At 44.2% G+C, this 15,190-nt stretch overlaps 1 protein-coding gene across 2 annotated transcripts in view; it reads right to left on the reverse strand.

Moving 5' to 3' along the window:
• Window positions 1-2,540: 2,540 nt before the first annotated feature.
• ST6GALNAC5 (ST6 N-acetylgalactosaminide alpha-2,6-sialyltransferase 5) overlaps window positions 2,541-15,190 on the reverse strand; it is a 70,642-nt gene continuing 57,992 nt past the window's right edge. For both annotated transcript variants that reach the window (XM_027900673.1, XM_027900674.1), the window contains exons 3-5: window positions 13,403-13,812; window positions 8,018-8,125; window positions 2,541-2,877 (exon numbers count right to left, since the gene is read on the reverse strand). In XM_027900673.1, the coding sequence (XP_027756474.1) occupies window positions 2,646-2,877; window positions 8,018-8,125; window positions 13,403-13,812 (750 nt within the window). In that variant the 3' untranslated portion in view covers window positions 2,541-2,645. The remainder of the gene's footprint in view (window positions 2,878-8,017; window positions 8,126-13,402; window positions 13,813-15,190) is intronic.

Consider the following 15,190-nt stretch of genomic DNA (forward strand, 5'->3'; position numbering starts at 1 on the left):
AATTGCAGCACTTTAACAGTTATTTACATTTCTTTTGCACTCTTACAACTTGTGCTTTTTGGACTTGATTTATGTTCCATATACATCTGTGTGATCTCTTCCAAACTCGCTGTCCCCTTGGCTTCATCAAGTTCCTTTCTATATATACAGCTGTGACTTACTCATAGAAGATGCTCCTTCATACTTTTTGTAATTAGATGGGGGACCTTGCTGAAACTTCACGGAAGGTTGATGAGAGTAAAGTGAGTTTGGGTTTGTTTTGTTTGAAAGACTGGATGTGTATGTGGGTAGGAAAACCAGTTATTAACAGAAACTGAACAAGGAGTAAGTTACAATCCTTAGCTTCACTGTGTTACAAGTTTTAGTGTCACTTCATCCCATGTTTCTTTATACTCTTAAAGCTTCACCTGATCTATTTGACACTGACTGGTCTTGCAGGCAGGAAACAAGCATGTGGAACACAGTGGAGACTGGCAAGTCCCCATGTTTATACTGAATAATAACATAACTAAACATACACATCCTGCAGCCCTCAAGTAATGGAAGAACTAAGAGCTCTAGTTTAGAATGACAAGATCTTTTTATTACCATATCACTAATAAAACAAGGATGGCAGCATCAGAGGACCTACTGTGATCTGTACCATCTCTTGCCAGTCACATTAGAAACGATCTGTAAATCAGTTTGACAGGTTCCATCAATTGGAGCAACATCTGCTGGATACATGCCCCAGCACACACGCTGAAAGGGATGTTCAAATTACCATCAGTTCAGAATCCACTCTGGTTTCTGCAGAACGCAGTGAAGTCAAGTGGAAGGAATAAAACACCGTCAGTGAAAGAGGGAGAGTTGAACACCGGCTGACGAGAGGCAGGTTAAAAGCACTGTTTGTATGCTGAGCGGTGTGTGCCAGGAAGAACACCCAAATAAAGCTTTTAAGGCAAAACAGGTTATAGTTCCGTACTTTTTGATACAGGGGGAGGGCTGCAGCAGGACAGTGGCTCTTGTTTAGCCCCTGACAGGAGAGTTCACTTTGTTCCCAGAGGATCAGGGTGTCTGCCAGGCAGCTGCAGCTATTGCTATTCAGTTTTGGAAAGAGGAAGACCACGGGTTCAAAGGGGGTTTAAATGACGATAGTGAGTTTGGTCCCAGTTCTACGGATCAGCTCTGGGGTTCAGCTTCTCGGATTTAGATGTTTAAAGGTAGTATCTTTGTTCCAGCTTTCACATTTCTCTAGTGAGAGACACCTTCCATCACCTGAGGTATGCTTCATGCAATAGTTACTCATTACTTGGAAGAAATTAGGAGGTTTGAGACTTGTGAAGCAAAAAAGGGAAAATAATGCTGTAACTGAAATCTTCTTTATTCACCAGCCAAATGTAACCCAGTAATTCCCACTGAGAGGTTCCACGCACAGCACCAGCACTGTCCTTCCCCTTGGCTCGCAGGGACTCGCCATGCACATACAGGTAAGTTCATGGAAAAAAAAAATGCCAAGTTTAACTTTGCTCTTTTCAAGAGGACCACTATGTACTCGTGGGAACTCTTTTAGCATCCCAGCTTCGGTGTGATCCAGAATCTCTGATCTTGGGACTGTGCAAGGCAGAGATTTTTGCAGGTGCAGTGCTGTGACCTTTCTGGCAAGTATGGCTGGTACTGCAGTACCTGGTGGGTTTAACTTCTTCATTCCAGAAATTGGGTCTCGTGTTGTTTCAAGCAGTTGTGGCCTGGTTTGTAGTCTGTTGCCTCAGGAGGGTCCCTGTCAGCCTCCTGCAGGAGAACGAGTGACAAACCAGAACACAATCCCTCCGGCCTCAGCCTGGTGTCTTCGCTGAGAAGCTCGCTGCTGCAGCCAGTGGGGGTTTGGGGTGTTTTTTTCTTTGATAAATTTTGTTTGCCCTCCTTCCTCCCACCCCTATTTAAAAAACAGCAGCTTGATGGCACAGCAGCAAATGCACATTAATATCAAACAGAATTTTCACTACCGTTTTCGTATTAACATGAGATGCCAGGATGTAAAGTGAGCTGGATCTGCTGCACATGGGACCACTCTTGCCATTAAAGGCTTTAGGCTGGAACGAAGCCCAACATTTTTAGAAGGAATGCAACATTTCCTGATCAAATATTCATTACATGCTATATAGAATTATATATTCCAAACAAATTTTATAAATAAAAAGCTAGGCCTTTCAAAACCATCAGCAGTATTAATTTTGCATTTGAAAGATTATGAAAGATAAACAACCACGTAACTGTGAATTAGAAAAATACCGGCCTAGTTCGCATAAAAACCTCCGTTAAATAAATACTGTTAAGTTTTCACTATGAAAATTTTTCAGTGGCATTGCACTTTTAGAAAAGCCGTAATGAATTAACCATCCGGTAACGACACTCGAGGCGTTTTTCACAAATCACGTTTTACACACACGGGGAGTGGGGGGGGGTGGGGGTGTCAGGTGGCCCAAAAAGGGCCACGGAGTGGGCTAATAACGCAGTTCCACAGAAAGTAACTCTTGGTACGTGCTGCTCCTCCATCCCGACTGCAGACCCTGTTCCCCCTGTCCCCCCGGGCTGCAGTGCTGCCCCAGGAGCTCCAAAGGCTGGCACAGAAGGTGACTGTGACTGTGCGTTGATAACCTCCCCTTTCACACCAGGGGTTTGGCCTGGGGGCGGTTCCCAGCGCGTGGCTCTGGTTTCCAGTCTGGCTGGAAGAAGTGGATGTCGAATGTCCGTGCCCAGCTCTCGAAGACGCGTTTCTCCGTGATGAACCGGTGGTGGCTCCCCTTGCGGCCCCGCTCGTGGGAGAGGTACATCGTGCACTCGTCGGGTCCCAGAGGCTCGTAATAGTGGTAAGGTACTGAGAGATGGTTAGGATCCCTGTGGGGAAAAAAAAGAAAACAGGTGGAAACCCAAGATGTTCTTTTTCGCTGATTGAAAAGATGCTATCTTTAATATAAACTGATGGGCTCAAATCCACTTTTTCTCCCCCCGTTAAACCAAATTTGTAGGCAGCTGTATTTTTCTTGCATATTTAATACATGAGAACGGGGCAGAGGTGTTTTCTTTGCTCTTTCTGCTGCTCTCCTTTAATCCTCCCCTCCCAGTTAAACGCAGGGCAGCAGCAGCTCAGGAACAAGGGAGAGTGCTGCAGGGGCTGCGTCACTGCACACGAAATTTGAAGCAAACTGCTTAAAAGAGATTTCTATCTGCCTAGGCTGTGGTTTGTAAAAGGTCTTGCAGAGGTATTTACTGAGCTGGGGGGAAGAAAGGGAAGAAGGCAGAGGGGAGGTGGTTATCTGTGCCAAGTGCACACCTTCAGCGCGTGCATCTGCGTGCCAGGTCAGCGATACATGGTCTGCTCTTCTGCTGGGTTTGGAAGCAGAACAGCTGATGCACAAATGGGTTCTTTTTTTTTTTTTTTTTTAATTTTACAATAGTGCCTGATCTAAAATTGAAATGGTTCACCCCCAGTCTCCTTCTGACCTTGGGAACCTGTTTGCATTACCCGGCAGGAGGCGAGAACTCACGAGGCGACACCCAGGATACACCAAAGACCAATTAGGTACTTAGGATAAAGTTCATTTTAGCATTCTAACCTCAGTGTTTTGATGTTGCAGTCTGTAAAAGGCACACGTGTATTATAATAAGCCAGAGTGATTAATTCTCCTTTTGTTTTAATCTCTATATTAAACTGTACCCAGTATGTTTTCTTTCCTCTGGGCACGGCTTTTTGGCCTGACAGGAACTCCCACAACCCTCTCTGTCATGAATTCAAAGAGAGCAAAGCTGTTCCAGAGAGAATAACCCAACTGCACCGCTCTCCACAGTTGCTACCAAGTATTTTGTTGTGGCAGAGAAGTTAATCCAAATATCAGCATTTAGTGAAGCCTTGGAGCTGCTCTGTGTTAAAGCCTGAGCCAAAGAGGAGCCTAGTACAGAGCAAGAAATCTCCTGCAGATTCCAGGCTGTCAGCTCTAATACACAGTTGATTATTTCCATTTTGAAGAGCTAATATTTAAGCTCACTTTCAATTGAATGCACCCACAGTCTGTCAGTGTTCTGTCCTGGTCATTATTTTTACTTGTAATTCTGTCACCTAAGCAATTCTCTTAATTTTTCTTATTTTGCCATTATCCATACTGTGTGTGCAGAGGTAATGTATGATATTGCTGCTGCTTCCCATTTGTGCCTTAGATTAACGTTTTAATTCCATCCATCAGGCTTCCTTGCAACCCAACACGGTGATCAATCTTACAACAACAGAATAACAATAAAATTACATTTCTAGAATAAGATGGATTCTAAGCTTATTAAATATATTCTCACCGGAATACAGAAGAGCGAAACAAAATCCTTCATTACCTTACCTACAGAAAACATATTTGTAATTTAAAAACTACCCTTCAGATAGAAATTTAATACTTTTAAGCTACAACTATTAGAGGTCAATCTTCAATCCATTTTTTCACTTTTTTTGATACACTGGACCTCTTCTTATTGTCACTTACTTAAATGAACAATTTGTGTGGTTACTGTAAATCTAAAAGGATGCATTTTCACATGATTTATTTTCGTTAAGAACTGCTAAACAAATAGGTCTCTGCCTCTCATTTAGACTGTTCCTGCTCTGGAAGGTGGATTTTACTCTTGGGTTCTCGAGGGTTCTTGGATTCCCCGAGGTTGCATGCTGGTAAACTTTGGATTTGAACTGTGGCTTGAGTAACTACACCATAACCCAAATTAACTGTGCCGTGTTATCTTCTAACTCTGCAATTAGCTCGTGGCACCAGCAGATGAAATGCATGAGTAATTTCTATAAGGAAATTGCTTGCCAACTCATTTATTAACATTAAAACAGATGCTGTTTTATCACTGACTGATACTGGACATTAATCAGTGTTTTGTCAGGCTCTGCATGCATATTAATATCACAGCTGGGAGGAATCTGGGGAAGTTCCTCTGTGAAATATCCTCCACTTCCTTCCTGGCAGCCTGCCAGCACAGCACCCGTGTCAGTGCTTGTACCCGTGTCAGTCAGCTGCTGTTTGCCACTTGAGTGCACATTTTCCCACAGATGGTATCCACCCCCAGCCAGAGCTGAAGGCACAGCGAACACTGTTTGCCTCCAAAGAAACAAGGCAGGAAAACCAGGCCACGCCGCATCACATTCCGGTCAACCTCTTCCTTTAGAAATAAAGTGCCATTTTAAATCAACCCCCTAAAACTACAGGCACTCGCTCACTCTGTAAAATAATTCATATTTTGAAGGGTGAATAAAGTGTCATTACTGTGCTGAGTGATGGGCGAGGTGCTGTGCCAGGACTATGGAGATTTCCGGGTAATTTTTTTGCCTTCTATTCCCAGGGTCCCATTTCCCTGACTTCCACTATTAGCCGAGTTTTCCAAACCATTTATGCATTTTGTTTCTAAGGTAATGAGGTGAAGCATATCGGACCAAAGGGCAGGACTATCTCACACACACTTCAGGGACTGTGGTGATGATATCTGTGCACCACTGTCAGGGGGGTGTAGGGAGGCGAGAGGAAAAATCCTCGATGTCCCAGTTCAGGCTGCCAAAGGGAGCTCAGAGAGGGAAAGGTTTCCCACCTGGGGTGCTCAGTTTGCTCCAGTGAATGCTAGGATGGGATCCCTGGGCACTGGAAAAAATACAGCAAGGTGGCTTGTTTGTCTTGTGACCAAAGAGTGAGAGGTGCAATATCAAGCCTTTAACTCTTACTACAGCATAAATCTGTAGCAAAGTAAGGGGGTTTGAAATATCTTATAGTTTTGCTGTAAACTACTAAAAATTTCTAATAATCAGGACCCCAATTCCAGTTCTGCTCTGAAACTCAGTGTCCAGTGAAAGCAAATAGGAATTAATCTAAAACACCTTGTTGCCATTAATAATGACAAATCTTTTTACTCTCTGCTCCAGACTCCTTCACTAGACTATTTTTCCTGCACGGGTGCAAAGCAATTTGGTTAATGATCTTAAGCTAATAATTTGTAGCAGAATCAACAGTGTATCATTCACGGTACCTTTGAGGTGTCCTTCACGTTACAGATGTGGCACTAATTTAGTTCCACCACAGCGAGCGCCACACTTGTTACTTACTCCACAAATTAATGCTTAAAAAAGAATCTGCTGAAATTTCAAATCTGGTGATGTTAACTCTGAATAGAAATAAGATTTTTTTGGTTGTTGTTTTTTTTTTTTTTTTTTTAATCTTAACGATTCTTTAGTTGCACAGCGACTAGGGTACCCACACCCTCTCACAACACACACATTACAGAGTTATTACAATTACAGTGTATTTATTTCTTTTTGTTCTGTTCTGTTTTCCTATTTCCTTGCAAAGAGGCGCTGTTTAACTTCTTAAAGAGTAGCTGAAGAGCAAACTAAGAAGGTTAACTGTATTTATAGCAAGACACTCCTTTCACGGGTCTTCATGGACAGCTTCTTCCAGGCCTGGCAACTACAGTTTTCCCCTTCATCACCTGGGGAATCAAGCTGAAGTGAAGACACTTCATAATATTTTGATTAAGAAATGACCTTTCTCCTTTTTACGACCAGGTGAGCGAACCTTTATGTCAAGATTTTTTTTTTTCTTTTAATGTGGGCTGTAAGCACTATTACACCAGAGGCAGGATTAATTTACAGCCTTTCCTGGGTTATAATTTAACATTATATCCATTGGATTTCAGTGTACCAATTCCATGAAAGCCATTCATATGGCCTCAGGGACGTTTTTAGCCTCTCTTAAAAACTGTTTGGGTTTAATGGTTTTTTTGTTCATTTTTTTGTTCGGTGTGGGGGTTTTTTGTTTGTTTGGTGTTTTTTTGTTGTGTTTTTTTGTTTGTTTTTTTGGTTTTGGTTTTTTTTAAGATGTATATGTATCTAAATTATCCTGACTTTGGCTGAAAAGTCAGGACTGTGCATTATTTTGCAGTGAAATGCTGTTCTTCTGCATTTTTAGATCATCAGTTTATTAATTATTACTTCCATGTACCACTGGAATACAGCCATTCCTGGAGTAGGACAGACCTGCATAAACTGAAGTAATATATGTCTTGGCCAACCAAAATGACAGGGGAAGTGAGATGCTGTGCTGGGGAAGGTATTTGTGTTGTCTGGCATATCTGATCTATCTGGTTTGTTATTTTCCTTGGAGGATTCATGATGAAGTCTGGCAGTACATCCCAGCATTTATCATCGCTCTTTTGTTATAATTTGCAGAAAATTCTCACAAAGTGGAGTTCTTTGTTGACATTTTATGCCGTGATTTCTTCAGGGATGTGCCCAGGACAAACGCAGATTCCTGACTGATCCTTTTAAGTCAGTCAGGAGGACTTTTCTCAGAGGAAAGTCAAAGCAGTCCTGAGTCAAAGACGTCCTGTTCTTTGACAGATGCACTAACCTGGCCCCTGGAGTTGGCCAATTTGTGTGCTCCTTCTCCCACTTGTGGCCCAAATGGGCAATTAATGACGGGACTGATCCTCTGTGTGTCCACGTTCTGGGAGAGACGTTTGGTGGGGATTATTTAGTTTACTGTAAAATTATGATTCGTGGGACAAAGATACAACAATCTCCATTTCTGCTGCACAGAAAGCTCAATTTAGAAACTAGTCACTGTGAGGATGCCGTTCCTCTATTAATTTGGGGGGAACTTGAAAAACAAATTAAAAGTCATGTTTTCCAGTACTTCTTTCTTCAGATTAATTTCATGCCAATTATTGCATTACTTTTTAGCTGATAAATATTCAGAGACTGAAAAAAACCAACAAGACGGATTAATTCTCCCACACTACAAACAAAATTTTTTAATATTTTCCATAACATAATTAAACTCCTTTTGTTGTTTTCGGAATGAGATTGTGGGACATCTTAATGAATTGCTTTAGGAGGATTGAAGACATGTTGCAGAGAAAAAAAAAAAAAAAAAGATGAAAAGATTCAGATTTTTATCCGTAACATTAACTTTGTGGGCCAATAATGGTTCCAAAACAAAGATCCTACCTGCAGAAATCCGGTGGCACCATGCCATAAACATTTATCCTGTCACAGAGCTCTAACGCGATAGCCATCGTGAACCAGCCCGTGCTGAGCCAAGTGTTGGATATCTTCCTGAAAGCAAAAACAGAATTAAGTGTCTAGGCTGACAAATAATTCTCCAGACTTATTTATTTATTTATTTGTTTTTTTTTTCTTGAAACAGCATTTTTATTCCTCACTCTCATGAAAGGCCATGGAACCTGGGCAACCACGACTGCTTTGCTCGTTCATATTTTAATGGTTTTTGCTTGGTGTCTCCTGCCAGTGGCCTAATCTGTTTTCAGGCAGAAACCGCCCTGGCAGTAATTAATTTTGGGGCACAACAATGTTAATATTTAGCTGACCTTTTGGTAAATTTACTTCAGGCAACTGAAACTTCATGCACTGTATTTATTTATATTCTACTGCTAGCAATCTGTACACATCTGTAATCACTTAATGGAGCTTGCGCAGTAAGTGCTTAGGAAGATCCATCACGGGGAGATGAAGCAGGAAGCTTATTGGGCTGCAGCTTTGCCTTTGCCCCCACAGCCAGCCTGGGAAACCAACCTTCATCCTGGGAAACCAACCTTCATCCTGGGAAACTAACCTTCATCCTGGGAAACCAACCTTCATCCTGGGAAACCAACCTTCATCCTGGGAAACCAACCTTCATCCTGGGAGCTACCCCTCTGCCTGCCCCGAGTGCCATCCCTACCTTTGATAAGAAATGACAGAGCACTGCCAGGGAGCCCTCAAAGGCAGCCCCTCCCCTGGCCTTCTCTGCAGGCTGGGAGATGGCTTTCAAAGAAGCTCAACTGATCCCAGCATTATCTACACAAAACTGGAGATACCTCCGTGTAATTTTGGATTTGCAAGTGGTGTTTCGGTTTTGCTGTGTCACAGGTTCTTCTCTGCAAAAAAAAGGCAGCAGCAATGTTTCCTCTTCCCCTCATTTGCTCGTTTGGTGTGTAAGAGCTGGGTCCTGTGGTGGTTTCTGGTTGCCTGGCACGTGCACTGACTGGAATTCCCAGTCCTGGGTTTAAGTTCCTGCACTTGGCTCTGTGCTGGGGGAGGGCTGGCCGTGTCGGAATGGAAGGATCAAGGAAATGCCGGTGAGGAGCACGTCTTAAAGGTGTCATAAGGGCATGGTTAGGGGCTGGCACCTCTCTTAGACATGCAGGCACATAAAGGAGGGTATTTGCTCCAGAGAAAAGGGAGTTCAAAGGTCTCCTTTCAAATACTGTTAAAGAAGAAGACAGCCAGGTCTCCCTAATGGCTCCTCACTCACTCAGCTAGAAATGTCCCGCAGGAAGAAGTTCAAGCTTGTGTTATCTGCAGCCCCAAAAGGGCTCAGATTCCTGCTGACAGCCTGTCACAGTGCCTGGCTCTCCCTTCATCTCCTGCTGAAGCTGAGGCAGTGTGGGAGCAAGGGCAGGCTCCTGGAAGGCGTGGGCGCTGTGTCAGATGGGATTAATATGGAACCTTCATCAACCCCCCTTCCCCCACACCTGTGCCTGCCTGATACCTGGGAAATTTCGGGACATCACCCCCACCAAAAAAAAAAAAAAGAAGCACAGCAGAAAACGTGAGGTTCCCTCTGGAGAAGCCACCTGGGAATCCCAGGTTCTGACCCGAGTTCCAAAGCCACCTTTTACAGTTTACCCAGCGACAGCACGGTGTGGAACAGTCCTGGAAGGAGGGACCTGAGACCACAAAAAAACCACTGCAGGCAAGTGCCAGCAATCACTGACATCTCATTCGGGCGAAAAGAGCCACCACGCAGCTTCCCAAGCTAACGCACAACAAGCTGCTTCCAAGTAGGTCACCTACAGGGCAGGAGGAGGGAGATGTTCAGAGCACTGTCAGATTGAGGAACGCCTTGTACCGAGTTTCCCATTTCCTCAGGGAATTAAGACTGCTGCAAAGAGAAAAACCCAGTGGTGGTGTCAGTGCTGGCTGCTCGAAAGACACTGCTAAACAAAAGGGAATTCTTTCACCAAGTATGCCTGAAGGATGAGCCTCGTTTATTTGTCCTGTCCTTTGTGGGTCGCCTGGTGATGTGTGCTCTCCCAAAACACACATTTTTACTGCTCCTGACACACAGACTGCCAGGCCAAGCTGGCATTTGGAGAATGACGTGTTTTAAGCATCTTGTTATTTCCAATTACAGGGCCTTATTTATTTTCTGACTCTGAAAGTCTGGAGGTTGGGGGTGGTGGTGCAGTTTGTCACAGCTGGGGCACGAGCTGAGCACAGACCTTCAGGCACTGCAACAACACAAACCAGTAAATAAGGATTTTCGGCTCAAAACTATTAGGAAAGGGAAGAGCGGGGAAAAGCTTGCAAAACTTGCTTCTGTGAATCACTGGGTAATTCAGGAACGTGCTCAGGCTGAGAGTACTCTGGAGCTTGCACAAGGCCGCTGTTCCAGGTGCTTAACACCTTACATTCCAAAACCCAGGGAGCAAGTGTAGCTGGACCATGACCAAAGGCTCTGCACAAAGTCAGGCAACCCAGCTAAGCTGTCCCTTGGGTTAGTTTTCCTTTTTTACTTACACACTGTAATTTAGTGTTTTCGATAAACAGGAGAATAATTGAATATAAATAAACGAGCTTAAAAGCTAAACAATCAAATAAAGATTTAAAAATTTATTCAAGGGCCACTCTGGCCTCTTTAAATACCGTGTCCCTAGGACAGCAACACAGAAATGGGGTTGTAGTGTCTTGCCTTTTCATAAAAGATCTGAGAAGAGTCCAACAAAAGAGTACTGCTTTTATACCTAATCAGCTGTAATGAAAGAATATGAAGAACTGTCATGTGCTTATTAGGGGAAATTATCAGATATTCTTTTATATGATGAACTAACACACAGCGCTGATAATTCTGTAGTGCACACTAAATTACAATTAAAGGCCTTTCTGCTCCGCCAAAATCTCATTTATAATCTCTATGGAAATACTCTTCCTGCAGTTATTTCATTTATGCTTCTTTTATCTAATTACTAGAATATTGGTTCTGAATCATATTTTCTTAATGTACCCTTATTCAATTATAAAGTTATTTTCAAGTATAGTTACTTTATAATGCCAAGTATATCACTCTGCAGCCTTTGTCTTTCACCACACTATTTAACTGGCAACGTTTTCTGAAGGCTTCTCTTCATTTCAAAATCAGCTTTTTTTCCCCGAAAAGCACAATACGTCCAATTACCTTTTTTTATTTTTTTCTCATCTTTTTTTTCCAAGACAGAAATGAATAGTCTGATTGTTGCAACCTCGCAATCATGCTTCTCTCTCCCCCTCCTTTGTTTTTTTGTAGGCACTAATGCCAAGGGCTCAGCAGAAACCTCCCAGGGAACAGCAGCGTTCCAGGCTGCAAAACGTTCTGCTCCAGCCCCCACAGCCACGTAAATTTTTCTCCCCTTACGAATTCCTTCCTATCCTTGTTCCCTTTTCATCTTCCCTCTCTTCTGGGCTGCTTATTCATTTATTTTCATCTCCCGTTTTAATCTTCTTAGTCCTTCAAGGGTGCTGTCTGTGCCCTCTACAGGAGCGGCTCACACACAGCGGAGCCTGAAGTTTATTAAAATCAACAGGGCCCGTTCCCCAGGCTGAATTTCGCTGGCATCTGAGCGCCCTTGACTCACCCTGGGAATTCAGGGTGCCCACCACCGAGTCCGGTCTGAACTTGTTACAGTGTCATTAACGGCTCAAACGCCTTGAGAATACTTGAGGAGCCAAGTCTGGTTGGTGCCTGTGCAGAGGAAGAAGTGCTTTGATCACAAATTCACTACAAGGCCTCTGGCTCTGGGTGGCTGATGCAGAACCAGAAAGAGCAGCTTGCCTGAAAATTGCACAGCACGTGTCAGAGTAAGAACGGGACCCTGGCAGTGTCAGGGAAGGGGACAGGACCCTGGATCCCCATGGCAGAACTGGCCAGGCTGAAGCAGGGGAGGTGAATTGTCCCCCAGAACCGGGGACTGCACGACATCCTGCACTGAAAGCCCAATCCAGGCAAGGATTCCTTGTCTTACAGTGCAATTACAGCTTTGTTGGCTTTCATGCCTTTGTAAATACCAAAGATGACCCTTTACACTTTTCTTGAAGGGTTCAATCCTTAATTCACCTTCTCACTTGACTGTACTCTGGAAAAGACTGAAACACATCAGAAGTGGCAGGGTGCCTCCCCTCTCTCTTCCCTTTTGTCCTGGCAGAGACCCATGCACACCAGTTTGAGGATGAAGAGAAAAGGACCTTGACTGGTAAGAAACTACGCTGCTCTGTGCTCCAGCGTGAGGGCAAGTCCATCACAAACTCAGATCCATCCTGTGATCCACTGTAACCGAGCAGAGCTCGCAAGCAGCCACGTGGGGTGCGACCAAGGCAGCAAATGCCAAGCAAATGATAAAACAGTTTTCTCTGACACTGGTTCTGCCTTTTTTGTGTAGCCCAGAAAATTAATTCTGTGCTCTTGAGTCTTCCCCTGTCCACAAGAGGATTGAGGCCCCGTTTCAAGCTCTGGTGTCTACGTGTTGTATTTGTAAGCTAGAAAAATCTCATCACGAGTTATTGCACAATATACCTACCACTTCATTTGTACCTAAGTGGGGACCCCGTTTTCCATTTTTACAGCAGCATATTTAATAAGTAAAAAAAAAAAATAGAAGTTCATTAAAAATAAATGTCCTTCTTGCTGGGAGGTGCTTGGTTTGAATGCCCATTTTCAAACATTGTATGTGAAAATACTCAAGTCCTGCACTGGGTCACTTACTAAAAATTTGATTTGAAGATCAGCCTACAAGTCTCATAAACAGTCTCATAAAGATGTAACTATCACAATAACTTTCCATTTTCCAGTTGCAAACATAAGATGAACTGTTCTGAAGCACCTAATGTATGACTAATGTTTATTTGTTTTACACGAAGCTTTACAGCCGCAATGTTCCGAGAATGCTTAAATTCAATAAACAGCTATTATAATTCACTCAATGGTGGCAATTCCCTCTATGAGAAAACATAACCTATCCATTTTAATTTTTCAGAATCGGTGAAAAAACTTTAAGGTAGATTACCCCGAAGTGAGATTTAAACAGCCCCTGCCTCCTTGGCTGTACAAACACCACCGCCAGATTCTGGTACTCTGAGCTGGTGAGGCAACTCTCCACATAAATCATTTCGATGCCTGTTTTTTAACTCACGTTACCAGTGATCCTATCTGACACGCCGTACCGCATTTACAACTCACGAGGCAGAGGATTTAACGGGCGTGCCTGTCCCCCTGAGCAGCTCTGAAACGGTTACGTGTAAACTATATTACTGTACCCCGTGTAACATCCCCCCCCCAGCCGGATCCACTTCGGTTCTCACCTGTCCTTCCCGGTTTCCCGCTTGAACAGGTCGTCGAACTGGAGCATCTTGTGGCGGGAGATCATGTAGGCTTTCAGCTGGGGCAGGATCTGGTTGATGAGCTGCAGGTTGTTGTACACCAGGCCCTTCCCGTCCCGCCGCATGTAGCTGCTCGGCCCCCAGAAGATGAACACGGCGCCGTGGCTCGTGTTGAGGAGCTCGTTGCGGTTCCGCAGGATCCTCTGGATGCTGGAGTGGGCGATGACCCGAAGGCTCGTCCTGTTGCCGACGTCCCTGCCGTAGCCCCGGGTGGGCGCGTCGTTCATGCGGATGACGCACTCGGTCTCGTCGATCCTGTCCCCCTGCCTGCCCCCCAGCAGGTGCCCGGAGCTGGTCACCAAGGCACAGCTCCTGCAGTGCATCTTCAACGGCTGCAAAGACACACCAACCTCAGCGTTAGCTGCTGGCATCTTCCTTTTTTCAGCTTTACACAAAACTGGCGTATTTTACAGCGAAAATCGCTAGGGAATTTACGTAAATCTCTCCCAGCAGCCCTCCCAACTAGCTGGGGATGCTTTACCTGCACGTTTTGTAGGTGGGGAAAATGTGGTGGAGGTGTATTAGCCTTTAATGTTCCTCTGTGGAGCTGAGCCCATTGTGTAAATCCTCCTTTCCACTGTCTACACAGAAATGACAACAGCTTCTGTGCTGTTCCCAGCTGCTTAGGGCTGTACTTCTTCCACTTGCCAGAAACAAGCTACAATTGGAGTATTTTTTTTTACTCTTCCACTTTTTTTCAGGAAATAATCAACCCCAAGACCTCCTAAGTTCATGTGTGAATAGCTTTTCAACCCTGGGGTCAGGACACTGTGCTCAGGGAAGAGAGTGACACATCGGCCCAGTCCTTCCACGGTATTTGCAGGTTGGCCCCATAACCACTGCAGTGCTCTTGTGCCACCTCCTTTATGCTCCCACACTCAGAGCTGGTCATTACTGTCTGTGTACATTTGGCATGGCAGTGAGTTAGTGCACTGAACTTCCTCCAGCTTGTCAGGTCACGCTCAAAAGTTACACAGTAAAATGGAACAGGAGGTGCCTGCTCGCTGAGTGCTGACCTCATGGAAGGAGGACAGTAAAACAAGCTCTCATGAAAATGAAAATGCATGATAAATCATATTACTAGAGTAAGCCACTGATATAGGTAGCAATTAGAGGAGTATGTCACTGCCTACTGCTCAGCATGAGAACTAAAAAGGGGCAAAGGGTTAACAATATCCCCAAAGCGCTACTTTCTAACAAGAGTACAATGAAATGTGAGGTAAATAAAGACTGTCTGAAGTTGTGCCTTGGTGGCACATGAAACAGTATCTTGCACTTGGTGTGTATCTGACAGTTTCTCTGAAAAACAACAACAAAAACCAACACACAAACCCACCCACCACCTCCCAAAACCAACCAAACAAAAAACCCCACCACAAAAAAAAACCCCAAAACCAAAGCAGGCATAGAAACTCAACTGCACTTGCTCAGTCATTTTGATCTACTGATCTTCTTCCCTAAGGGTGTCCATCAGATTTTTCTTTTCATCCTCCACCCCGAAGGATGGCATCATCCCAGTACCTTCCTGGTGAAGAACAGGCTTGTTTGAATTCAGACACACCACCTGCAGTTGTCTCCTGCACTGTGGCACTGGCCTGATCCTCTGGTGTGCTGAGGAGGGGACAGATCCACTGGCTCTGAAGAGCAACCTAAACACAGCCAGCGCATCTCCAGGCATAAACCTGGTAGGTTTATTAGCAGTGAGAAGTT

Source organism: Empidonax traillii, unplaced genomic scaffold, assembly GCF_003031625.1.
Source record: "Empidonax traillii isolate 1590-97213 ecotype Southwest subspecies unplaced genomic scaffold, ASM303162v1 scaffold745:size721762, whole genome shotgun sequence".
NCBI classification, from domain to species: domain Eukaryota; kingdom Metazoa; phylum Chordata; class Aves; order Passeriformes; family Tyrannidae; genus Empidonax; species Empidonax traillii.